Below are 25,617 nucleotides of genomic sequence, written 5' to 3'. Positions count from 1 at the left end.
TTTTAGTCCCTACGTGACCGGTGATTGCTTGTATTTAGATATTGGGAGCTTGGATACTAGAGTGTCTTTCCTCTCATGGATTCTCACTACCTGCTTAGCCAATAGGGCCAAGTTGAAAGCTATCACATTCCTAATACCCATGCCTCCCATTCCTTTTGGCAGCTCAATTATCCCTCTACTCCTCCAAAAAATCGGCTTTCGTTCCGAGTTGTTTTTCCAAAGGAAGCTTGCAAAGAGTTTACTTATACTATCAGCTGTCTTCTTGGGCAGAAGAAAAACTGATAACACGTGCTGACACATCGAAGCTAGAATTGCATTGATGAACAGAGCCCTCCCCGCATGAGATAGTGTCAGTCGCTTCCAATCCCCAATTTTCTTTTGAAGTTTCTCAGTCAAATATTGAAACTTACTCGAACTTCTACCATCAACTTCAATGTTATTTCCTAAATACGCCCCTAACTCATCCGCTGACGGAGTGCCAATAATACTCTTCAAGAATCTTTTAAACCTTTGCAGCGTATTGGGGCTAAACATGATAACTGATTTAGAAAAATTGATGACTTCCCCCGAGATTCTGCTAAATTTCCTCTATTAGATTCCTAATCGTCGCACAGGATTGAGGACTGGCTTTGAAGAAAAGAAGGGAATCATCTGTTAAAAACAGGTGAGAAATAGATGGACTACATCGAGAGATTTTGATACCTTCAAAAAGATTCTGTCTTTCGGCATGAACAATCATTCTAGAAAAGGCTTCCATGACCAAGATGAATAGATATGGCGATAGGGGATCTCCCTGTCTAAGTCCACACGCCGGTCTGAAACTCCTGGTTGGCTCTCCGTTTACTAGAATGGAGTAGGTTACCGTAGTAACACACTGCACGATCCAATGTCTACATTGTGGTGGAAAATTCATGTTATCTAGAAGCCATTCCAGGAATTTCCAGTTGACCTTATCATAAGCCTTAAACATATCTATCTTCAGAGCCGCCATGAAGGCCTTTCCCCTTTTCCCCTTCTTTATTTTGTCAACCATCTCGTGAGCAATCAGAACACTATCGGACAGAAGGCCGCCAGGGATGAATGTATTCTGGAATGGGGACACCAGCTTTTGAATGATAGGTTTCAGACGATTAACCAGCATTTTTGAGATGATTTTATAAATAACATTGCATAAACTTATAGGCCTGAACTGTCCTGCTTCTTCTGGCTTATCCACCTTAGGAATTAGACAGATCAGGGTGGTATTCCATTCTCTCAAAATGTAACCCTTGTCAAAAAAAAAATAGTGCACTGCCGCCATAACATCAGGGCCCATCGTCTCCCAATGACGTTGATAAAAGATCGCAATAGAATTTCATCCGGTCCTGGGGCTTTTAGGGGTGCCATCTGCATCACTGCTTCGCTAATCTCCTGATTAGAGAATTTTTCCTGCAGACTCTCAGCTTGATGCTGATTAGTGATGCGAGGGAGCAGACTAATTAGGTCCCTAGGTTCCTCCCATGATGCACCATTACCCTTATACTGATCCGTCTGAAAGATATTTTGGTAGAAGCTTAGAATTGTTTCCTGAATTTCAGTCCTATCTGAAATCCAGTCGCCTTTATCATTTTTTATCATTAGAATCTCATTTTTTTGCTTCCTTGATCTAGCCTTCCTAAAAAACCATTTACAGTATCAGTCTTCAGAAGCCAAACATTTACCTTTAGCTCTTTGTCTCCAGTATTGTAATTGAATGTTTAACCTATTCCAGACATCCTCACGCACCTCAGCCTCATTTTCCCCAAATGTCTCTTCATGATCCCTCAGCTAAGCTTCCTCACAATGTTTTGAAAATTCATCCCACACTATGCCCGTTTCATTCCTATAATCTCTACATCATTTGAAAAGTTGATATCGGACCTCTCCTAATTGCCTAGCAACCTTAAACATCGGAGATCCTTTAGTAGGTCTCCTCCATTTCTCTTCAATCACCTGTTTCACCTCTTTAAAATTCAAAGCCCATGATTCAATCTTGATTAGGCTTTTTCGTTTTGGTTTTTGCGGATTGGTGAACAGAATGATAGGACTATGATCAGAAACCATGATTGGTAAATTAAGCGAAACTGCATTCGGGTGCTTGTGAATCCATTCTTCCGAGCCATAAACTCTGTCCAACCTTTCATAGATCCTGTCTCCATTCGACCTATTGTTGCACCATGTGAATCTCGGCCCTACAAATGGCAACTCATTAATCCTTAGGTTTATCCTCCAACTTGAAAACTCTTCCCTTCCCTGAATAATCCTCAACCCCCCTTGTTTTTGTTCATTAAATTCTACTTGATTAAAATCTCCACAAATAATGAAGTCCTCCCTTACTCCACTTAACACATCTAAAACACTCTCTCATACTTCCTGCCGGGAATTTATATAGGGTGATCCATACAAAACTATAATCTTCCATTCATAGATATTCCCTTCCGTTACATCCTTTATATTACAAGCAAAAAAGTTCAAAGAGCTATTATAAACACTAAGGTTCACAGACCCATTCCAAAAAAGAGCTAAACCTCCTGATAAACCCCTTGCACTAGAGACTACATTACAGGCAAAACCTAACGACCTAGACACTGCAGAAATTAAACTACTATCCGCCTTTGTTTCCATTAGGAACAGAACGATCGAGGAAAATTTGCGGACTAGCTAACACAGATATGGAATAGTAGGGGAGTCCGCTGAATTTAAGCCCCTACAATTCCAGAACATTATCTTCATGGCTCTGGGTGAGGCTGCTCAAGCCCAGCCTCCCGGCTTAGATGATCCATACGCATCTTCATTGCCTTGATCTCCTCCACCTTCGCAGTCATGTCTTGCATTACATTCTCCATTTCAGGGATCACTTCTTCAAGGCCTCTTTTGTTAGGGGCAGGCAAGGCTTGGACCACCACATATTTCCTCCTAGGGGCCCTAGGAATCCCAGAAAGCCTTGGCTTTTTTAATACAAAATCACTATGTGAATCATCAAAGCTTATAAACCTCTTCGGAATTCGCTTTTTCACCATCACATCTTCACCTTTCGATTTTCCACCTACTTCATTGTTAATCTGCACCGCTTGAGCTTGATTGATGGCAGCCTTGTTTGCTTCTTCCTTGAGTTCATCCCCCACCATGGCCTGCGCAGCTCCCTTCAGATATTTGTTCACCTCATCTCTCTGAATCTCGAGCCCCGAATAAAATTTTCCAGGCATGTTGATTTTTTCCAGCTCTTCACCCACTCTGGTATTCGCTCCAGGTAAACCCGTCATGGGTAAAATCTGGAGCTGCGAAGATTGGCTCTCTGGGGGAGCTAGAGCAGGTTGGTGAAATGAACTGGATGATCCAGTTTGCAGAGAAGAGTTATACCCAGGATAGACAAGAGGAGTTTGTGGGGAGTTCCTTCTAATATTGACCCCTTCACCCCAGTATGATTCCCAAAAAGCATGCCAATCTATGACCCCATTTGTAGGGTCAGAATCAGAGGAAGAGGCCCATACGTTGGGAGCCTGAAGCATTGAAAGAAGATGAGGGGTGCTGACGAAAAGGCTGGAGTCCCTGAGTCCCCCGAAAATCCCAATCCATATATAATATTTCCTTGCGCATCAAATATGGGTTGGGCCCATTGTTGAGAATCTGTCCCTTGTGGTTGGAAGGCCGATGATAAAAGTTGAATATCCTCCTCATAAAGGGAGGGTTGGAAAGGCAAATCCTCATTAAAGGGCAGTGGGTTCATGTTAAAATTGGCTGATGTGTTCATGGGATCAAAGGTACCAGCAACACGTGGTGGGGAGAAGTTATTTTCTTGGGCTATTTGATGCTTTGGATTTTTATAATGATCAGACAAGGGGAAGTTTTCTTTAAATGGGGGGGTACCAGGTGGAGTGAGAGTAATATATAAAGGCCCAGCCTCATCACTCTCCACATGCATTCCTCTATTAAACGCCTTCCTCCTATCTCTGCTTTCCCACAAATTAACCCCCTCCCTCCACATGTCCATTTCTTTTCTCGGTAAACCATCCAAAGCCAAAAACCATTTTAAAACATTTCCACGCTTCCCAAGAACTTCCGCCCCCTTCTTTTCTTTTAACCCCCGAAGATTTTTACTAAGATTAGAAGACTTATATTTTTTATTTGATTTACCACCTCTTTTTTTAATCTTTCTACTCTTGCCATTTACAAACTTAGTGTTAGCACTACTCCCTAGAACTCCTGACCTTTGGCTCCATTTGTTAGATTCACTCAAATGACGACCTCTCTTACTACATTCCCCCCTTTCTCAGGAATCAAAATTAGATCTCCAAAAGTTCCTATCTTGATATGGCGGCTGAGAATGATTGACATCTTGTCCCCCTTCCCCATGATGACTTTCACTATCAGACAAATTTGGATCTTCCATGTGTGCATCACCATTGTCCCCATTATCGTCTTCTTCCTCGCGATCCATTGTATCATCTCCATCGAAATCGTTATCATCTCCCTCTGAAGGGTGAGAACTACTGCTCGAAGAAACCATCTCGGGCGACATCCTTTTTCTATCCAAACGAACCCGTGTGTGTTGTGAAGTGAGTGGTAAATGGCAGACCATATATTTTGGATTAATAAAGAGGCGCATTCATTGGACCTATCACCAGACTTGATTCCCTATTACACACCGATACAATAGGTTGATCAACCTCAGTTTGAGCTACCTCCCATGGTTTTAGACACCATCGCTGTTTATGACCAATACGTCCGCACCGTTTGCAAAAATTGAAAACACCCTCATAACGAAAATCAACCCATATTGTTTTCCCTTGGTGCACTTCAATAAACGCCCCTGGAACTAGGGGAGCCTTAATGCGGAGCCATAATAGAGCCCTGAAATGTCTCTTTGGTCCTGGTTCACTTGATTTAGCATCAAACATCATGACTTTTCCTATCTTTCCAAACACCTGCTCAACAAACCTTGACGAGCTAAGAGCGACCGAAACTCCTTCTACCTTCACCCACATGGCTGTTTCTGAAAAATTAAACGAGCGGGAGGAGGCCTCTAATCTCCAGGGCTTCAGCACTAGTAATGCACCATTGAAATTCATCGTATCATAAAGAACCAACAAATCCTCTCTATCTTCAAGGCTTTGACAAAAGAAAAGGAAAGATTTCCCCTCCTTCCGAACTGCTATTCGATCCTTCGAGATCCATGAATTCACCCAGTCTTGAATTTCTTCTACCTCGAAGTCTCTAGAATCTATGAACTTCCCAACAACCAGACCTAGAACTCTTCCTTGTTAGCATCCATAATCTCACGAGGGGCCTTAATGCATGGCCCTTTCTTCCTATGAAACCACTGATGCAGATTACGCTCCATTAAAAACCAGTTGTTGCTTATCTATGGACCTTTAGGATAATTCTTGAAAGGAGATTCTTTGGTGCAGATTAGAAAGTAAGATATTAAGTAAGTGTATTGCGATTTTAGAGTGAGAAAGAGTTTAGAGAGAGAACCTCTCGAGGATATTTTTATACTATATCATATATTAGTATTTAGTTTTAAGTTGCAATCCAATTTTAGGAGATTATTACTCTTTAAAAAAATTGGTGTTTTAAGTACCACCATGGCACCATAACGCATTAAGCCAAAACTATCTTCCCAATTTTTCAATTTCTCGTAAACAAATACCAAGTCCAAGACACATAACCCCTGAATTTCACCTTTGCTCTCTGCTTGCTTTAACATTCTTAAGAACACTTCCATGACAAGAATGAACAAGTAAGGCGACAGGAGGTCACCTTGTCGCTGCCCGCAAGCAAGTCGAACTGCTGCGATGGTTCTCCGTTAATTAAGATAGAAAATTAGACTATTGTTACACAGTGCATTCTCCATTGCACACACTTGTCAGAGTTGTCACGGAGCCCATTGCCTGAAGCAACCATTCGAGAAAATCCCAGCCGATTTAATTTTGAACATATCAATTTTCAAAGCTGCCAAAAAATTTACCCCCTTTGTTTGCCTCCTCAACTTCGTAATAAGTTCATGAGCAATCAGGCAATAATTTGACAATAATCGGCCAAGCAAGCATTTTGCATCAGAGGAATAACGCTTCGAATAACCGGTTTCAATCTATTGGTTATAATTTTGGATACAATCTTTTAAATAACATTGCACAGACTAGTTGGCCGAAACTACACTACCTCCTCTGATCTGTTAATTTTTGGAATGAAATAGATATGCGTGTAGATTCATTCGCTAAGCATATGACCATTTGTGAAGAAGTTTTTACGAGCATGAAAAGTATCCTCGTGCACTAATCCCGGTGTTTTTGATAAAACAGAGCATGAATTCCGTCCGAGCCCCAGGGCTTTTGGCTCACCCATTTGGAAAATAGCAGCTTTAACTTCCTCCCTAATGACATCCCCCCACGGATCCTGAACATGTGCAGGAGTAAACCTTAGAACCGTGTTAATTATATCATCAGGTATTACCTATTCACGAGCAACATTTCCATGGCATTGATAACAATTGTTATGACTAGAGCTTTATCCAAACACATTTAATCTTTTTCAACATCATTTAATTTTTTTCCCAACTCAACTTGAACCAAATCCAAATTAAATTTAATCAAACCCTCAAATAATGAAAGCATATAATTCAAAATTGATCTGAACCGAAATTAATCCAACCAGACAAAGAACTAATTCTAACTTCATCCCAACCACAATGTTATCTTCTTATATAAGAGTTTATAGAGAACACAATATTATAATAATCCCACAACTTAGCAATGTTTAGATAAAAGTCACATAGATAGATTAGTATTTCAATAAAGAATGTAATACCTATGAAATTAACAATAAGAGATTTAAAGAAACGGAACATATATTTTAGATGATGTCAAAAGATTGAAACCGTAATATTATTGAAGTGACTTTAGTTCAGCATTATGAACACACTGCTGGTTGCCTCGTAATAATGTCTTATAACCACTAAAAAACCTGCTGATCTATTCTACAAAGTATCCAATAAAATGAGCAAATGATATCAGCAATATCATACTGGATCATCAACTGGTACGAGGGCGAAAAGGAACAACTGGCTGATTTTTAGACTATCATTGCTACAAATAGTGCAGGAAGAAGCAATTGCAAACAGTAAACTACAAACCAGCAACAGAAGGACGCATCAACAAAAATACATAAATCATGAACATATTTAAACACACACATTAATATTAATAACATAAAACCATCAAAACATTCCTAGCTGTAACAGCCTTACGGCAACTCGGTAAGTATAGGCTGGGCTTACAGAAGATGTAGAGCTAGTTCAACACACATTAACAAATCCTTGTAGGGAACTTGAGAAAGTATCCTTATCTTTAAAAACACACAAAAACTAAGAGTTTTAGATTCACGCACAAACGCACCCTTTAGTTGCATGAGGGCAACGCTATTAAAAGCATGAGCTGTGCGAGACTCCTTCCCAAATCCATGTAGAAAAGGAAGAAGCGATCTTAGGAAAGCCGAACCCCTGTCAGATAAAATACATGAAGTTTTCACTGCCAGAGAGAACCAGCACATTCAGATCAACCGAAGTTGCAGAAGTTGAAGTTGACGTTATAGAGGAAGACGATGAAAGTCCTGAAGAAGACTGTCTTTCAGATTGAGCATCATAATACAATCGTCCTCTGTAGGCTAGAAGATCAGCATAATACACTGGAGGAACCAGTGAAACAGGTTTACAGCACCTAGCAAAAGTGAAGCACAAGTCGTATATGAATTTCTGCAACTTATCAGAAGAAAGATTGTGCTCATCCCACAGGACATGGTAGTGCGTCGGTTTGCTTGTACCAATGCTCCCATAGTGACTACAGAGGTAGAAGTCATACTCCAATGGATGAACAATTGTCGTGTCCACTACTGTGCCAGGAGGTATATTACCGTTTCTACCTGCATCTCTCTCGGTTTCTGGAAATAAGCGCGTCTGGTGGCGCTTCCTAGCAACAATTAATGTTATGGTAGGATGGTAGTTCACTTCTCCCAAGACTTTCTTCAGATCCAAAAGCTCACTGTTGAGAACCATGTCAAACTGCCCTTCGCTGACACCATCACGAAATATCAAAAGTTTCCGCGGCTTGACTCCATTGATGGTTTCGTAACATTGAATAAGCTCTAGACAAATACGTCCAAAGTCTTCAATTTCCTCCACACCACGACCCTGGGGACTAACTCGAGGAATATATTTGTTTGCAGCCGGCCAGTTCAATGAGGCAACAATAGCAGCTATTGATGGACTTGAAAAATCCAATGGACGAGGGTGATTGACATCAGCACCAATAAGCATCACTGGGCCTGCATCTTCATCAAATAAAGAAAATTGATTAAAAAGCTCAACATTGCTGCCCCCCAGCTTAGCATTTATTTTCATGCCAAGATTAGCCAGATACTGGTCCTGAGCTTTATTCGCCATTTTTGAAAGGCAACATTGGGTAACAATCCCAATTTTTGTCTCAGAAATCCACTTGATGTACTTATAACCAGCATCCTTTCTTGTCATCACACATAGCACAAGCTGTAATTTGCTTTGAAATTCCTGATCAGCTCGACGTTGAACTTTTTCCAGAAGAGGAGTTAGTGACTCAGCACTTCCCAGAAGACGCATGCTAGCCTCTTCAGTGAACAAAGGACCATCCATATTCAACCCTAGTTTGTTGCAGCGCGCAACAAGCTTCGGAATGAAATCGCTATTTAAACGATCACCTTGTCTTTCATGATAGCTGAAGTCCACAACAGCCCAGCGCAGAAGAGACTTGCCATCAACAACTAATTTGTTCACAAGATTCCACTGGCAATTATTTCTATCTACAACGATGGGACTAATTTTGTCATGTTGAGTTCTTAACTTCAGTTTTGGTGGCTCTATCACACGACCATTCACTTGGGTCATACTCATTGTCACATCGATTCCAAAATTTTTACTGACATCTCCCCTGCAAAATTTCAGTCATGTCAGAGGGTAACTACAACGTCCATAAAGATAATAGGAGTAGTTTTTATATTAACATCCCATGATATAACTTTTGATTGGAATAACCAAAAAGTTCCAATGGAATAGTAAAAGATGCACCCGAGCTCATATATAAAATAAGATGAAAATGTACTCCATTCCCTTTTTAATTGTGAAAACGTCAAACATTGCCTATTAATATCGTTAATTTGTGTTAAAATGTTAATATTCGAAAATATATATTGAATTGAATCTAAGAAGACCTCAAAAAACTACATCGTTCTATACCTATGATCACAAATGATGGTCGAATTAGAGTATGCAAATAGTGTCAAGTTACAAAATTTAACACTTACGTGAAACAAAAAGAGTAATAAGAATCACTTAAAAAAATGCTTTTATCAAAATTATTTTTTTCCCTTTTCAAAGCACATGTCAACTCAATAAAATTGACTTATCTACAACATTCTCAAGTTTTTAACCTATATGAACTTATTTGAACTTACCGAGAGTCATCTAAACTTCTAAACACTTATTAGAGCTTATTGGAACTATCATGGAAACTCCAATTATTATCAATAATAATATTACTAATTAGCTAATTTACATACAAACATCAATATAGATAATTATATCTAAAATACTAGTTACATAATTATATCTTAGTTCTGATTTCAAATGTTCTTTTATAGTCATTAATATTTATTTTTCAACCATGATAACAATAACTAATGAATAATGATAATAGAAGTAAATTACTACTATGTCAAATTGTTATAATTATTATAATTGGGACTTATATGAAAAAAATTATATTATTGGAACTAGTTAGTACGACTTCATAAAATTTATTGGAACTTATTTGAGCTTATAGGAACGTATTAAAACCTATCTTGAACTAAATTAATATTAAATTGACTTCATATTTCTGAAAAAACTCAAATTAAGGTGAACTAAACAATACCTAACTTTCCAAGACACGGAGGAGCATTATTACTAGTCACTAGTGACAAGCATGATTCTCCCCACCATTGCAAATGTGGCAGAGGAAATGTTCAAGATTCGGCTATGTAGATTGAACAATAGTGAGGTTTTCCACTCAGAGGCAGGAATCACACTGTTTAGTCTGGACTTAGTAGCCTTACTGACCCTTCAGACTAGTGTTTCTCACTATATAATTAAAACCTAATTCAGAACTCGAGCCAAATAGAGGACAATACTGTAAAACCACAAGAAGCTATCATCAGATTAAGATTCTACACACCCTGGTCTACCTTCAAGTATGTTAATACAACACCTTGATGTACCACAAAAATCGTGTGTCGTGTCGTATCGTGTCCGAACACGACACTCCACTTGGATAGTTGATGTCAAACTAAAAACTTGACTTTTTCTACAAAATAATCGTGTCGGACACTTGGATACCTGTATTCGAGTAGACACTTTATCCGTGTCTAGGTAAGACATCAGAAAAGTTTCGAAGAGAAAACAGCACTGACATAAGAAGTCGGAGCGTTGATAATAGATTGTAACAGATGATAATAATTGTGTGCAATAAAGACAAAAGGCCTTAACCCAATAAGTATAGCAGAATTATCAAAAAAGAATGCAAGTATAGCACATAGAAAAGCTGATAACAGCAAACGACAACCGGCCTAGAAATACTAGCAAATGTAAATACCACAAGGTTTGTGATCACATACCCACAAGGTCCATGCTTGTCTTGCAACATGCCACAGATTGTCCTTCTTCTGTCCGCCGGTGCAGCAAGTGACATGTTCTTCAACAAAACGGCAGAGTCACGGTCTAGATTCTCCTTAGGGTACCTCTGACCTTCAACCAAGACACATAACTCTATCGGAACATAATTTGCTTTCTTGCCTCTCCCCAAACTTAAGCAGGGTAAGTCCTTATGCTGTATTTGAGCAGAAGGATACTTCTCCCGAAAATAATCAAGAAGACGCACAGATTTTGGAGGATGCTCGCCATTAGGATCTTCAACAGTGAAGGAAATCTCACAAGCTTTTTGGTCAGTTATCCCAGATATGATATATTTTTGCTTTGTCCGACGATGGGTTACTGTAACTTTAAGTCCTTTCAGAGCATAATCAATATCACTCCTCTTTCTGCGAAAGCTGTTGAAATCAACCTGACTGAGGTTAACATGCTCTCTAAGAAACTCAAGGACAGAAATCCGCTTACGAACTGCCAAAACTGAATAATCCAAACACAATGCTAAGCCCTGTGAAGTTGGCTTCAGACTGTGCTGAAACCCTCGTGATGCTACAAGTCCTCCATAAAGAGGCGAGTCATTGGGGTCATTTGGGTGAAAGCTTTTGCCAATGCTGACCATATGCCTCCTTGGAGTCTCCTTCATTACGACATCCATCCCTTGCAATACTTCACGGGGAAGCTGGAGTAAATTTCCAGTCAGATAATCCCTCAATTTATGAAGCTTCAGCTCACTCACAAGAGTAATTTTGAACATATATTCACGGCACCTAATATCTACCTCAGGTGACAGTGTCACTTTTAAGTCTCCAACAGGCAATGAAACCGCACTAAATACATTCTTCTCACCATCAAAGGCAGTCATTTCCAAAGGGAATTCTGGATAATCAGAGTAGAGTTTATCCATAAGCAAACTCATATTAGCCTTTGATATCTTCACAGGATGACCCCTGACAGGTGCTACAGGTTTGACATCAATGTCATAGTGTCTAATTACACTTTCAGGATTAAAGCTGACCGGAAAATGATTGACCAGGATGTTGACATTGCGAATCCTGTTTTGACCACCATTATCGGGTCGTCTGATAGGAACCATTTCTCCACCAGCTTCAGAAGTCCCTTCAGACAATTTCAACGATTGCATCTTCGGAACAACTTCTGTAACAAGATAAATTGAAGAATGAAAATGCAATTACATATTGATATTGCAAACTAGAGCAACTCAGTAAGTAAAAAATGCTGGCACAAGCTCCTCAAACTATAACATAATTAGATTACAGAGCAAAAACAACAACCGTCAGATTCATCAATGTACCATTTTCCATACATAGTCTTAAAACCATCACAGACCACAAATTATAGTTTCCAAAGACCACAAAGAAATGTCAGTGTCAAAATATTATTAGCCCCATCTACTAAAATCTCAATAGTAGATGTAAATCAGTAAATGTAAACATATAACAACAACAAAGATTTCCTCCCAAAATGATATGGGATCGGCTAATATGAATCGTCTGGGAAGCGACTGGGTTCTCGGGAACAAAAACATTATGTAGACTAGAAAAACCTCACGTTTATTTCATTTTCACCGTACTTGATAGAATGCAAGTAAATTAATGTAAATTACAAGTTTCATCCATAAAAGAAAAACGTGATCAGAACTTGTATTTTCAATAAAATTAAAAACTAAACTAAAATATTCTTACTCATTCCAGATCATAATATATGAAAAGGACAACGCTCCTAGATTTCTGATCTAAGCGTTTCACACAAATTCATGCAAATAATCCTCATAAAAATCATCCTAATCATTTTCACAAATAAAATCTCATAAATTCCAGATAACAATAAATTCCTGTACAACAATATATATATATTAAAAAAAAAAAAAAAAAAAAAAAGCGAAGTATATACCACGATCAGAAGATTGGCGCAATTTAGCAGCAAAACTGTCAGCAGTAAACTGTTTCTGTTGTTGACCACGAGAAGACCCCTCACCAACTCCATAATTCCCGGGCCTAAACTGAATCCCACCACGGCCCGTTCCCACCGGGCCAGAACCCAACTGATTTCCCGATGAAGATTGACGGAAATCCTGTTGCTGTCGTTGCTGTAGTGGTTGTGGTTGTTGTTGTGGTGGTTGTTGTTGTCGTTGTGGTTGTTGCTGATGCTGTTGTTGTGGTTGTTGCTGATACTGTTGTTGTGGTTGTTGCCGATGCTGTTGTTGTGGTTGCTGTGGTTGTTGTGGCTGATGATGTTGTTGCGGCCTCTGTTGATAGAATTGCGGAGGACGTTGCTGGTAATTATGGTAAAATTGTGGTGGTTGTTGATGAAAGTGTTGATTATCTCTCCCTCTTCCTCCGCCACGACCGCCTCTTCCACCATCAAAGCCGCCCCTTCCGCCATCAAAGCCGCCTCTTCCGCCGTCAAAGCCGCCTCTGCCACGACCCCTGTCACCGCCACGACTACGACCTCTTCCGTAACGGTAATTATCCTCCATTGTTACTTAATAAAGTAAAATTGCTTCTGAATTTTTTTGGTAGAGTGAAAATGAGAAATGTAGTGGTATTTGAAAGGGGTAGTGGTGTTCTAGAAAGATCGATAGAAAATAATTACAATGTTGTCCCTATTTTTGGTTTGCTTTGCGATTAAGTATATGACGGTTTTTTGGTTTTTCATTTTTGTTGTTTCCGTGCTTTTTATTGGTTATCATGACTCATGAGAGTGAGAGAGAAGATCATTGGTTATTGGTTACTATCATGAGAGTGAGAGGGAAGACTGGGGTTGACTAAGGTCTACGTTCAAATATTTTGTATAAATCGTAAAAGCGTTCGTGGAAGGAGTGGGGAAGTTGCACGGAAATATCGGATACCATAGGAGGCACTAATCCGACCCGAATACCCGACTTTAGATCCGATTGTGATTTTAACTTCATTAATGATTTGCTGCAATAGTCATTTCATTTAAAATGATGGATTTGGTCCAATCTAAGTGTTTGAGAGTCTAAAATATTTTTTTTTGACAGTGAAATTCCATTAATTGAAGGTCAAACGACATCTACAATAAATACTAAAGAAAAACAAGATACAATTAAACAAGGTTAAATCAAATTCGTCTTCGAAGAAACTATAATGAATCAGATCAAACTATATAGCGCAACCCCCTCGTATTTGCTGAATCAAGCAGCTATTGATGATGACGTCTATCATTCTAACACAATTTGGGAAGAGCATTCTTGATCGAGTCATGTTAACCGTATCTGAGATTCCAATACCTTCATATGGAGTCTCGAACTTCAACCAATAAAAATAATTTTTCATACCTAAAAACAAAAAAAGCACACTCACAACTCCTATAGGTGAGAAGGAGATCTCCACAACAGAGACTAAACCCTATAACAGGGTTTGAAAAAATCTCATAAAGAGATACTAATTTATTCAAAAAAATGAACTAAAAACTGAAAATAAAAGGGGAAACGGGGCTTACCATGGATGAAATATATTGGATAATATTATATGTAAAGGGATAATATTATATGTAAAGGGTAGAATGGTATTTTCATAAGCCATAGGTCTGTATTGTAAACACTATATATATTGAATGTTAGAGTTAACCTACATCAGGTTAATAGAATTATTTCCCACACTTGTACATGGTATCACAGCTTAGGTTTTCCTAAAACACAAACGAAAAAAAACAACAAAAATTAACCCTTTGATTTTTTTTCCAAACACTGTTGTTTTTGTTTTTTTTTTACAATTATGACTTCTGCGCCTGCTTCCGCCGCGCCTGTCACCGCTGCCTCCCCCTCGTCGGCGTCGACCTCCGGGGTTCCGTTGCCTCCGCCGGCGAGCAGCACCGTTGTCGCTCCTCTGTACGGCACCTCCTTCACGCAGCACAGTCCACAGCGACTCTCTTTTCCTTCTGCCGCTGCTGTGACCTCGGATCTTTTTGCTGGATCCTATTTTCCCAGCCCTGGTCGGCCAGAGTACCTTCCCCTGCCTCAGTGACGCACGCCACCCAACGGTTTCTGCCCGGTTTTCCAACCTCAGCCCCGGCCACCACTCTCGGCGGTGCAACACCTGCAATCTACTCCACCCTGCCGACCACTCCTCCTGCCTGGTCGTACACCAACACGTCCATGCCGCTGGTAGGGACGTCCAATCTGTCCTCTGTTTTCACCCTTCCGCATCTTTCGACCCCTAATTTGACGAATCTGGTAACCATTACTTTATCTTCTCCTGAAGATTATTTATTATGGAAAACGCAAGTAACTTGCCTACTACTTTCACATCAATTACAAGGCATTGTTGATGGTACTGCTGTTATTCCTCCTACTACTTTTATTGATGATTCTGGTCATAATGTTCCCAATGTTCACTTTTATGAATATTTGCGTATTGATCAACAAGTAAAATCGTGGATTTTTGCCACCTTATCTAGGGATGTTTTTGTGGATGTTCATGATTTATCTACCTCTGTAGAAATTTGGACTAGATTACAATCTAGATTTATGCATGCTTGTATGGCCAGATCAATGGAATTAAAGGGCCGATTAACTCGTATTAAAAAGACTGCTTCCTAGACCATGGATGGATATTTACGTGAGATTAAGGTGATTGCTGATTCCCTTGCTGCTATTCAATGTCCTGTATCGAACCAGGATTTAGTGCAGTATAATCTCTTTGGCCTAGATCGTGATTCTGAGTACGATCATATAGTTACCACTCTCCTGCATGCATTATCCATTCCCAATCAGTTTTGATGATTTGCGTCCCAAGTTGCTACTGCATGAACAAAGATTGTTAAATTCTAAGGATGCATTTGATTCTCATCATGCCTTATTTGCTGTTAAATCTACTGGTTCTAGATCAAGTTCCTCCTCCGGCTAGTTCTGGAGGGAGAAATCGGGGGAGGAATAACAGAAGCAGAGGTGGTAATAATAATCGTGGGGGTAACAACAATCAAAATGGTCGTGGAAATACTGGTGGAAATGGAGGAAACAATAATAATCGTGGCTCTGGAGGAAACAACAACAACAATGGTAATCGGGGATGCTCAAATGGTATGAGTAAATATTCTAACTTGTCATCCTATAGTATGCCTTGCCTAGATTATATTACTAATAATTTGTCGTCTGCAGGGAGTAATTCATCAAGTAGTAACAATGTTACCTCTACCCCTACTTCCGATACATGTGGTTTATGTTGGTTTCCAGGTCACCAAGCTGCCTATTGTCCTCAACGTTTCAATTCCAGCTTTGTTCCCTCCTCCACTGAAAGTGTCACTCGAGCCTTAGCTGCACTATCTGTTGGTGGTAAAGCTAATGACTTAGTCTGGTACCCGGATTCGGGAGCTGCCTCTCATATGACTCATCAGGATGGTACGTTTCTATTAAAACTCCTTATATTGGGTCTAGTTCTGTTGTAGTTGGTAATGGTACCTTACTCCCTATTAAAAGTACTGGAATTTAACTTAAAAACTGCAAGTCGTCCCCTCATTTCGCTGTCTGTCATGTTCCTAACTTAAAACATAATTTATTATCAGTTAACAAGTTGTGTCATGAACATGATTGTGTTGTGAGTTTTGATAAAAATTTTATTTATGTTAAGGACCAGATAACAGGGGGAAGTTCTGCTTCAGGGAACCTGTAAGTAAGGTGTCTACCCTCTTCAGCCCAGCATTGTCCCTCCTGATCCTTCTGTTCCTGCTTTCCTAGCCATTAAGGAGTCTGGTGACGTGTGGCATGCTCGACTGGGTCATACATCTTCTAGCATTTTACGAACTTTATGTTCAAATAAATACATCACATGTACCTCTAAATTTCATGATGATTGTGTAGGATGTAAGCTAGGAAAAATACATCGTTTACCTTTTGCTTCTGTTGAACATATTTCTTCATATCCATTATATAAAATTCGTAGTGATCTTTGGCAATATCCTGTTTTGTCAAATCAGTTATTTCGCTATTATGTTGTGTTTGTTGATGATTTTCGCGTCTATTCTCTGGATTTATCCTTTACGTCGAAAATGGAAGCTTATTCTAAATTCCTTATGTTTCAAAAGATGGTTGAAATCTTTTTAATTGCAAAATTAAAATATTTCAAAGTGATGGAGGAAGGAATTTGACAATTCTCCTCTACTTCAACATTTTTATGACAATGGTATTATTTTTCAAAAATCTTGTCCCCATACTCCAGCTCAAAACGGTGTTGCAGAACGCAAACATCGTCATATCATTGAAATGGCTCGTACTATGATTATTCATTCTGACTTTCCTGCGGAATTTTGGGTTGATGCCCATATACTGCCACTTACACTATCAATCGATTACCCATCGGTTTTAGGGGGTGTTTCTCCTTTTGAAAAATTATTTCATCGTCCTCCTTCCTATCAATTTTTAAAACATTTGGATGTGAATGCTTTCCTTGTTTCTGAACTCTAAAAATCACAAACTGCAACCTAAATCTAAAACATGTGTTTTTATTGGATATGCATTGGAATATAAAGGGTATCGATGTTTTGATCCTACTACCAAGAAAGTCTACACTAGTCGTCATGTGCTTTTTCATGAACATAAATTCCCATATCGTGCTTTAGCGGGTCCTACGTCTCCCGTGCCTTATACATCGCCCTTGGTCCTTACCTATGACTGGAATTTAACCAATGTAGCTGATGTGTCTCGTGCATCGTCTGGTTCGCCCAGGCATGTGACTCCCTCCCCTCCACTCGTGTCGTCCGCTAGGCCATCCCACTCACCTTTAGTGGCCTTGGACGTGCGCGCTGCTGGTTGGCACGCTGGCTCCCCAGCGCCCGCTGGTTCAGCGACGCCTTGTGCTGCCCGGCCCGCTTCACCTCCCTCTATCGCTAGCACGCATACGCAGCGTGCTGCTGCTAGTCCTCCCCACAGCACGCTCTCGGCTGCTGGTCGGCCCCCTGCTGGGCCTCCCTCGACTCTCTCGCCGAGTGCTGCTAGCCCGCCTGCTAGCCCGTCCGCTATGGCCAGTCCCGTCTCCCCACCTCCCGTGTCCCATTGTGTTGTGTCTCAAACTCCCTTGCCTCCTTCTTCGTCTCTGTCTGTTGCTAACAAACATCCCATGGTTACCCGTCTTAGAGATGGTGTGTCTAAGCCTCGTGTCTTAATGAACCTGAACACTAAAATTGTGGAGTCTGAACCTACTAATTTTAAACAAGCTTCTAAAGACTCACGTTGGCGTCAAGCTATGTTAGATGAATATAATGCTTTGATTAAAAATGACACCTGGGAGTTGGTACCTCGCAACTATGATAGGAATTTACTTGGTAGTAAGTGGGTTTACAGGATTAAATATCATTCTGATGGTTCTGTGGAGCGGTTCAAAGCCAGACTTGTCGTTTTTTGCAATCACCAGCAGGCAGGTATTGATTACTTTGAAACCTTTAGTCCTGTTGTTAAACCTACTACCGTTCGCTTGGTTCTTACTATTGTTGTTTCTCTTAAATGGTCTATTTGTGAGTTAGATGCCAAACATGCGTTTCTTCATGGTTTTCTCAATGAAGAGGTTTATATGCGACAACCTCTGGGCTTCATTCATCCATCTAAACCTACTCATATTTGTCGTCTCCGTAAGTCCATTTATGGTTTGAAACAGGCTCCTAGAGCTTGGTTCTCCAGGTTTAGCAACTTTCTTTTATCTATTGGTTTCAAGTGCAGTAGTTGTGACACTTCTATGTTCACTCTCAAATATCGTGGTCAACTCATTATTCTTCTATTATATGTTGATGACATTTTCCTTACTGGTAGTAGTCCTCCTCTTGTTGCCAAATTCATATCTGTCCTTTCTTCTCAATTTGCTATGAAGGATTTAGGGGATCTTCATTATTTCTTAGGTGTGCAGGTTGTGCGTACTCCCTTGGTTTATTTTTGTCCCAACATAAGTATGTTTCTGATTTACTTCGTAAATTCCATCTTCATACTGTTAAACCAGTCACCACTCCTGTTGTCTCTAGAGTAACATTGTCTCTGCTTGATGGAGAACTTCTTGCTGATCCCACATATTATCGTAGTATGGTTGGTGCATTGCTGTACTTAACTATGACTCGTTCTGATATTGCTTATGCTTGTAATACTCCGTATTTTTAGTAACTTCTTAGTTATTTTTTTTTAAAAGGTTTTATATATTAAAAAGGCTTTTTATTAATTATAAAGGTTTTAAATAAGACTTTATGATATATTATGGGGTTTTCAAATAAATTCTAGCCCAAATTATATACTGGGCCTGAGTTTACAACTTGTGATCCAAGTAGTTAGAAGATATTTTAAAAAGAAATTTCAAAAAGGATTTATAAGAGATTTACAAAAGAGAAAAAAAAAAAAAAAAAAAAAAAAAAAAAAGATATGCAAACCAATTTCGGTGCAAACTCACGCCAGTGAGTTGCATCCAAATTGGTATTTTGGTGATTCTATCTTTTGGTTTCCACCGCCAGGAAACAAGGTAATGTTTATCAAAAGGTGGTTACATTACATTGTTTTCTTCTATCTTTTGGTTAATTTGTTTGTTTTATCTTTTGGTTAATTAGCATCTAGACTATTTATCTTGTGGAATATTCCTCTATTCTATCTATATTATCATAAAAGATATTTTATCCTAGCTAAAATTAATTATCTTTCTCAAAAATCTATCTTTTAGTTCCTATTCCTATTCTTATCTTATTTACCCAACTAGTATAAATAGGGGTCTCCACCCACCATATTCTTCACACCAAATTTGAGGAATAAATCTCTTTTCTCAAGTTTAAACTTTCTCTCCCTCTTAGCCTACCTTCTCTATTTTCCTCCCTAGTAGTTATTATTTTTAAAGGTGCGTGTATATGTAGATTTTAATATTGTTCTGCACACTAATATTATTTTTTAGAGTTGCTAGTTTTATTGTCATGTATGCCTTGCGTAAGTTCTAGTGTTACTATTATAAGATAACGATGCTCCATGTGTTAGTCTATGTTAATTGGTTTTCTTATTGTACTATCGAGTCTAATAAATGCCAACGTAAAAGTCTAATAATGCAATACCAATGTTGTCTGACTTTCAAAGTTTATTCGTAGTATTATTTTTCTTTGCATCTAAGATTTATAGGTAAATAAGGTTTAGAGTTTGGTAGTCTAAATACCAATGTTATATTTTGGCAGTAAGCAATCTACGGAATTTGAGCTGTACAAATAATTAGTTTGGTTTTCTTATTATATTAAAGATTTATCATTAAGGTCTTTGAATTATTTGTTATACAATATTGTTAGTTAAGTTGTAATTTGAGATTGTTGTTATTGAGATTGTCATTAAAGTTTTCTAAAGATTAATTCATAGGAAGAAGTTATTAATTTTATGCCTTTATATGGCTAAAGTTTCATACAAGTATTACTATTATTTTTAAGGAGGATTATTTCCGAAAGATTTTTATTAGATATATGATCTTTTATGATCACAATTATAAAGAGGCCACGGCTTGTTATTTATTAACAAGAACGGTAGCTATTATATTATTTACCCATGTACTTTTTGTATAAGTCATGTGGACAAGGTAGTTCCCCTCGTAATAGACTCAGTAAGGAATACTAAACTTGGGGGGTGTGCACACTTTAGGCAAGGTACCTAGGCAAGGAAAAAGGATTTTTATCAAAGTTATATACTTTATAGTATACAAGTATCCAAGGAGTTTATACAAATTATTTCAAGTATCCAAGGAAGGTTTATATGAGTATTTTCAATGTTTAGTAAAGTATTTAAATTTCCGCATATACATGTACTCAGTATTTTTACTGACACGCATTTTGTTTTGTTTTGTTTTATGGCTTTGTCCCTGTGATGACCCTTTTGGTGAGCAGATTTACAGGTTGATGCATACTTCATATGGGGGAGCTAGTGAGGAATCATAATTAGTCAAGGAGTTGTTATTTTATTTTCTTTATTTTCATTGTTATATAATTGTACAATAAAGTTTATATTTATAAAGAGAAGTTAGTTCAGTTATTCCGCTGCATTAGTTTAAAGTTCAGTTAGTAGTTAGTATTAAAGCCTTTAACGTTATCACGTGGCGGTAATACTCTCAAGTTTCTCACGGAGTTTTATATTAAATATATGTTTCCAAAAGAGAGAAATTTGGGGGTGTTACAAAGTGGTATCAAATAAACATTGAAAATACTCATATAAACCTTCCTTGGATACTTGAAATAATTTGTATAAACTCCTTGGATACTTGTATACTATAAAGTATATAACTTTGATAAAAATCCTTTTTCCTTGCCTAGGTACCTTGCCTAAAGTGTGCACACCCCCCAAGTTTAGTATTCCTTACTGAGTCTATTACGAGGGGAACTACCTTGTCCACATGACTTATACAAAAAGTACATGGGTAAATAATATAATAGCTACCGTTCTTGTTAATAAATAACAAGCCGTGGCCTCTTTATAATTGTGATCATAAAAGATCATATATCTAATAAAAATCTTTCGGAAATAATCCTCCTTAAAAATAATAGTAATACTTGTATGAAACTTTAGCCATATAAAGGCATAAAATTAATAAACTTCTTCCTATGAATTAATCTTTAGAAACTTTAATGACAATCTCAATAACAACAATCTCAAATTACAACTTAACTAACAATATTGTATAACAAATAATTCAAAGACCTTAATGATAAATCTTTAATATAATAAGAAGAAACCAAACTAATTATTTGTACAGCTCAAATTCCGTAGATTGCTTACTGCCAAAATATAACATTGGTATTTAGACTACCAAACTCTAAACCTTATTTACCTATAAATCTTAGATGCAAAGAAAAATAATACTACGAATAAACTTTGAAAGTCAGACAACATTGGTTTGCATTATTAGACTTTTACGTTGGCATTTATTAGACTCGATAGTACAATAAGAAACCAATTAACATAGACTAACACATGGAGCATCGTTATCTTATAATAGTAACACTAGAACTTACGCAAGGCATACATGACAATAAAACTAGCAACTCTAAAAACATAATATTATGTGTGCAGAACAATATTAAAATCTACATATACACGCACCTTTAAAAATAATAACTACTAGGGAGGAAAATAGAGAAGGTAGGCTAAGAGGGAGAGAAAGTTTAAACTTGAGAAAAGAGATTTATTCCTCAAATTTGGTGTGAAGAATATGGTGGGTGGAGACCCCTATTTATACTAGTTGGGTAAATAAGATAAGAATAGGAATAGGAACTAAAAGATAGATTTTTGAGAAAGATAATTAATTTTAGCTAGGATAAAATATCTTTTATATAATATAGATAGAATAGAGGAATATTCCACAAGATAAATAGTCTAGATGCTAATTAACCAAAAGATAAACAAACAAATTAACCAAAAGATAGAAGAAAACAATGTAATGTAACCACCTTTTGATAAACATTACCTTGTTTCCTGGCGGTGGAAACCAAAAGATAGAATCACCAAAATACCAATTTGGATGCAACTCACTGGCGTGAGTTTGCACCGAAATTGGTTTGCATATCTTTTTTTTTTTTTTTTTTTTTTTTTTTTTTTTTCCTTTTGTAAATCTCTTATAAATCCTTTTTGAAATTTCTTTTTAAAATATCTTCTAACTACTTGGATTACAAGTTGTAAACTCAGGCCAGTATATAATTTGGGCTAGAATTTATTTGAAAACCCCATAATATATCATAAAGTCTTATTTAAAACCTTTATAATTAAAAAAAGCCTTTTTAATATATAAAACCTTTTAAAAAAAAATAACTAAGAAGTTACTAAAAATACGGAGTATTACAGACTACACCCCCTTAAAAGAAGTTTCGTCCTCGAAACTTAAAGCAAGCAATGCAAGAGACAAAGCAAGTAAGACACATATACCACCAACTTCCTATAAAAGTAATTGATTCACATAATAACTCATAAAATATGCCAAACAATATGGTTCTAAGTCAAACACGCGAAACTCTATCGTATTCTACCCCTCTTAAAAGGAGTTACGCCCCCGTAACTCGCTAAGGCTTAAAAACTTGGCTTAAAATTATTTACCAACTTTGTAATACAAACAATATAAAAATCATTGCTGAAAATGTAATAGTAAAATCACTTGAGAGACAACACTTTCAAAAATAACTTTTAAACTTTAAAAAGAATAACCTCTATTTCAAGGTATTAATAATATAAATAAATACCTTCAATAATAGATAAACATAATAAAGAAGGTATTTGAATAAGTACAAAAGGTAGTTTATGACAACTAAAAAGTTATACGATTTGAGTAGGAAAATTTTCCAAATTCTTGAAATAATAAAGAATTACATACTGATACTAAAGACAAGTTTTGTAGGAAAACTATTTGACCAAATACTAATATATTACCAAAATACTATAATATAGTGAGATTAAAAGAGCTTTATAAAACCTTTCGTAAGCTTGACTTGAAAATATAATATTCAAACAACTTTTTTTCTTTTGTTTGTAAAATACGTTTGTTTTCTCCTCAAAATTTAGTCAGCTTTACATAACTCATGAAGGTCTCACAAAGAATATCAAAAAAAAAAAAAAAAAATTACCCTTGATCCTACTTTATTACAAATTAAAATCAAATCAAATCAAATCAATTCATCATTATTCACAAGCAAAACTTGTTAGTATATATACTAACACAACATATACTTGAAGAAAAAATAGGCTTCCTTACTTAGGTCCTCAATACTAAAACTCCTCGAAATTCATCTTCAAATTTTTTTCTTAAAATACCATAAATAATATTCTCTCAAAAATAATCAGTTTTCCAGGTTCTTTTATAAAATAAAATAAACAGTCAATGAGAGTATGGGTAGATCTAGGTTGGGCATATAAGCTAGAGTTTCGCGTTCTATTTGCATTTTTTTTGACATTTTATATTTTGTGAAAAAAAAAATTCTTCTTTCTTTTTTAAGCAAATAGTTATATTTTCAAGTATAAATATTTTTCGATTTATATTTTGAAGAACGGAATAAGTATGTGGATTTATTTTTCTGAGGAAAGTTCTGGCTAAGGAAAGACTTGGTACTTAAGTTGGCCGTTTGTGCCGCACCTCTCTTTCCTGGGAACTCACTCGATTAATTATTCATACACTAAGCCTAGTACTCAAATGGATGTATTTTTCAAGGATATCAAACAAATTTTTTTTTTTATAGGAATTTCAATTATTTTTCGATTCATTTCAAATAATAGTTCAAATGATATTTTTATTTTGACTATTATTTCAACATGCAATCTGTATTTATCTTATAAATCTATATATATTTATTCAAATTATAAAGCTAAAACTTCTTTATAAAGTATTGATTTTTTTTAAAGAATTGTTTAGTGTTTATTATTCTATTTGTAATATGATTATTTTGAATATATTTTAAGGAAGTTTGACTTATTGTCAAGTTAATATGAAAAATCTTCGTATTTTTCATAAGCAAAAGAAAGTGCTTATTATGCAAAAGAAAGTGCTTATTATAAGAATTGAGTTATTATTCTGTCTTTCATGACATATTATTAAGAAAAGCTACTTGCAAGTTGTGAGATTACTATCTCTTACGATTTTTTTTTTTTGGCATGTATATTTTCTATGAGTTGAACTTGGGTTTTTTATTGTCTTATATGACATGTATGCATGTGATCCAATTCATGCAAAGTGATTTATATACATTGTGTAAAGCATCAATATGTTTATTTCTGATGATTTATAAGTGTTAGGAGAACCTATGAGTTCAAAGTAAGCCGAGTTGACTATTTGAGATCCATTAAGGGTGAAAATTGTTCTAGTTTATTCCTTTAAGGGAAAGAAATTTAGTAGTTGTTTTTTAGTAGGAGTGAAGAAAGCAATACATTTTAGTCATTTGAAGTTTTATGTAGTTTGATGATCTTTAATGTTTAGTGACATGAGTAAGGAAGGAAAATTTGCTTATTTGTGGAAACAAGAATTAGGAGGTCAATGGTTTATACCAGCTTGGAGGAATTATTAAGATTTGATAAGTTATATATTTTGTTTATGGATATAGTCAACACCGTCTTAACAATGATATAGAGATAACCCTTGAAAGGTGACAAAATAAGGAATATTATGAGGATCTTACATGTATACGAGGTACCATATTTGAAGCTGGATTTAATTAAGGAATTTTCCCCTATACTGAATCGCAAATATTTTTATCGTGTTATAGTTAAGCAAAGAAAGTGTGAAGTAAGACCATAATTGAAGCTTTAGCAGGTTCCTTTAGATCATTTTTGTCTTAAAGGTGAAATAAGATACTAGAATTCTTTAAATGTATTCTAAGTTGATTTTGAGGATTATTGGTGTTAAGAGAAGTATTATTTTTGGGAGTAGTCTTAAAGTATTTTTCCTTGAAGGATAGTGTATAATTGTTGTTTTGGCAATATGAAAGATAGAGTGATTACAAGAATTGGGTATATCACTTATTGAAATAATTAAGTGACTCTAATAATAGAAGAAATATATTCTTTTGGGAGAAATCTGGAGCTTAATAAAAGAGAAAAAGGGAAGAATTATTCAATCAAGGTAATTATTTTGGAAAGAATATTTTATTACGGATTTAAGCATTGAGTTTATATTATGTGAAGGAGTTAATTTTATTGAATTGAAGATTGTATGAGGAAAAGATTGTTTATTTACTATCTCAAGTCCTAGTTGACTACTGACTATTTTTGAGAGAATATTATTTATGGTATTTTAAGAAAAAAATTTGAAGATGAATTTCGAGGAGTTTTAGTATTGAGGACCTAAGTAAGGAAGCCTATTTTTTCTTCAAGTATATGTTGTGTTAGTATATATACTAACAAGTTTTGCTTGTGAATAATGATGAATTGATTTGATTTGATTTGATTTTAA

At 36.6% G+C, this 25,617-nt stretch overlaps 2 protein-coding genes across 5 annotated transcripts; one reads left to right on the top strand and one right to left on the bottom strand.

Moving 5' to 3' along the window:
- Positions 1-7,195: 7,195 nt before the first annotated feature.
- On the bottom strand, positions 7,196-13,444 carry LOC104907430 (protein argonaute 2). Of its 2 annotated transcripts, none has more exons than XM_048643076.2 (3): positions 12,638-13,444; positions 10,696-11,878; positions 7,196-8,975 (listed from the first exon to the last, which is right to left on the bottom strand). In XM_048643076.2, exons 1-3 carry the CDS (start codon positions 13,221-13,223, stop codon positions 7,520-7,522), a joined length of 3,225 nt encoding a protein of 1,074 aa, XP_048499033.1. In that variant the 5' UTR covers positions 13,224-13,444; the 3' UTR covers positions 7,196-7,519. The 2 variants fall into 2 exon arrangements, with proteins under 2 accessions (XP_048499033.1, XP_010694664.2); XM_010696362.4 differs by having other exon boundaries at positions 10,696-11,881; positions 12,638-13,441.
- Positions 13,445-14,273: 829 nt separating this feature from the next.
- LOC125496386 (uncharacterized) lies at positions 14,274-16,658 on the top strand. 3 transcript variants are annotated; one of them, XM_048641848.2, is made up of 3 exons: positions 14,274-15,788; positions 15,867-16,106; positions 16,336-16,658. In XM_048641848.2, exons 1-3 carry the CDS (start codon positions 15,542-15,544, stop codon positions 16,440-16,442), a joined length of 594 nt encoding a protein of 197 aa, XP_048497805.1. In that variant the 5' UTR covers positions 14,274-15,541; the 3' UTR covers positions 16,443-16,658. The 3 variants fall into 3 exon arrangements, with proteins under 3 accessions (XP_048497805.1, XP_048497804.1, XP_048497803.1); XM_048641847.2 differs by having other exon boundaries at positions 14,274-16,106; positions 16,342-16,658; XM_048641846.2 differs by having other exon boundaries at positions 14,274-16,106.
- The last annotated feature ends 8,959 nt before the right edge of the window (positions 16,659-25,617 follow it).

This window comes from Beta vulgaris, chromosome 4 (genome assembly GCF_026745355.1).
Source record: "Beta vulgaris subsp. vulgaris cultivar EL10 chromosome 4, EL10.2, whole genome shotgun sequence".
NCBI lineage: Eukaryota > Viridiplantae > Streptophyta > Magnoliopsida > Caryophyllales > Amaranthaceae > Beta > Beta vulgaris.
Note: the sequence above shows the minus strand (reverse complement) of the source record. Positions and strands in the feature narration are given on the sequence as shown.

Excerpts from the sequence above, each read along its gene's own strand:
- LOC104907430 (XM_010696362.4), bottom strand. The coding sequence starts at position 13,223 with ATGGAGGATAATTACCGTTACGGAAGAGGTCGTAGTCGTGGCGGTGAC. Across the intron at positions 11,882-12,637 it reads GCGCCAATCTTCTGATCGTG|AAGTTGTTCCGAAGATGCAA; the intron begins GTATATACTTCG and ends ATCTTGTTACAG. Across the intron at positions 8,976-10,695 it reads GACAAGCATGGACCTTGTGG|GGGAGATGTCAGTAAAAATT; the intron begins GTATGTGATCAC and ends GAAATTTTGCAG.
- LOC125496386 (XM_048641846.2), top strand. The coding sequence starts at position 15,542 with ATGCATTTGATTCTCATCATGCCTTATTTGCTGTTAAATCTACTGGTT. Across the intron at positions 16,107-16,335 it reads TCATATGACTCATCAGGATG|GACCAGATAACAGGGGGAAG; the intron begins GTACGTTTCTAT and ends ATTTATGTTAAG.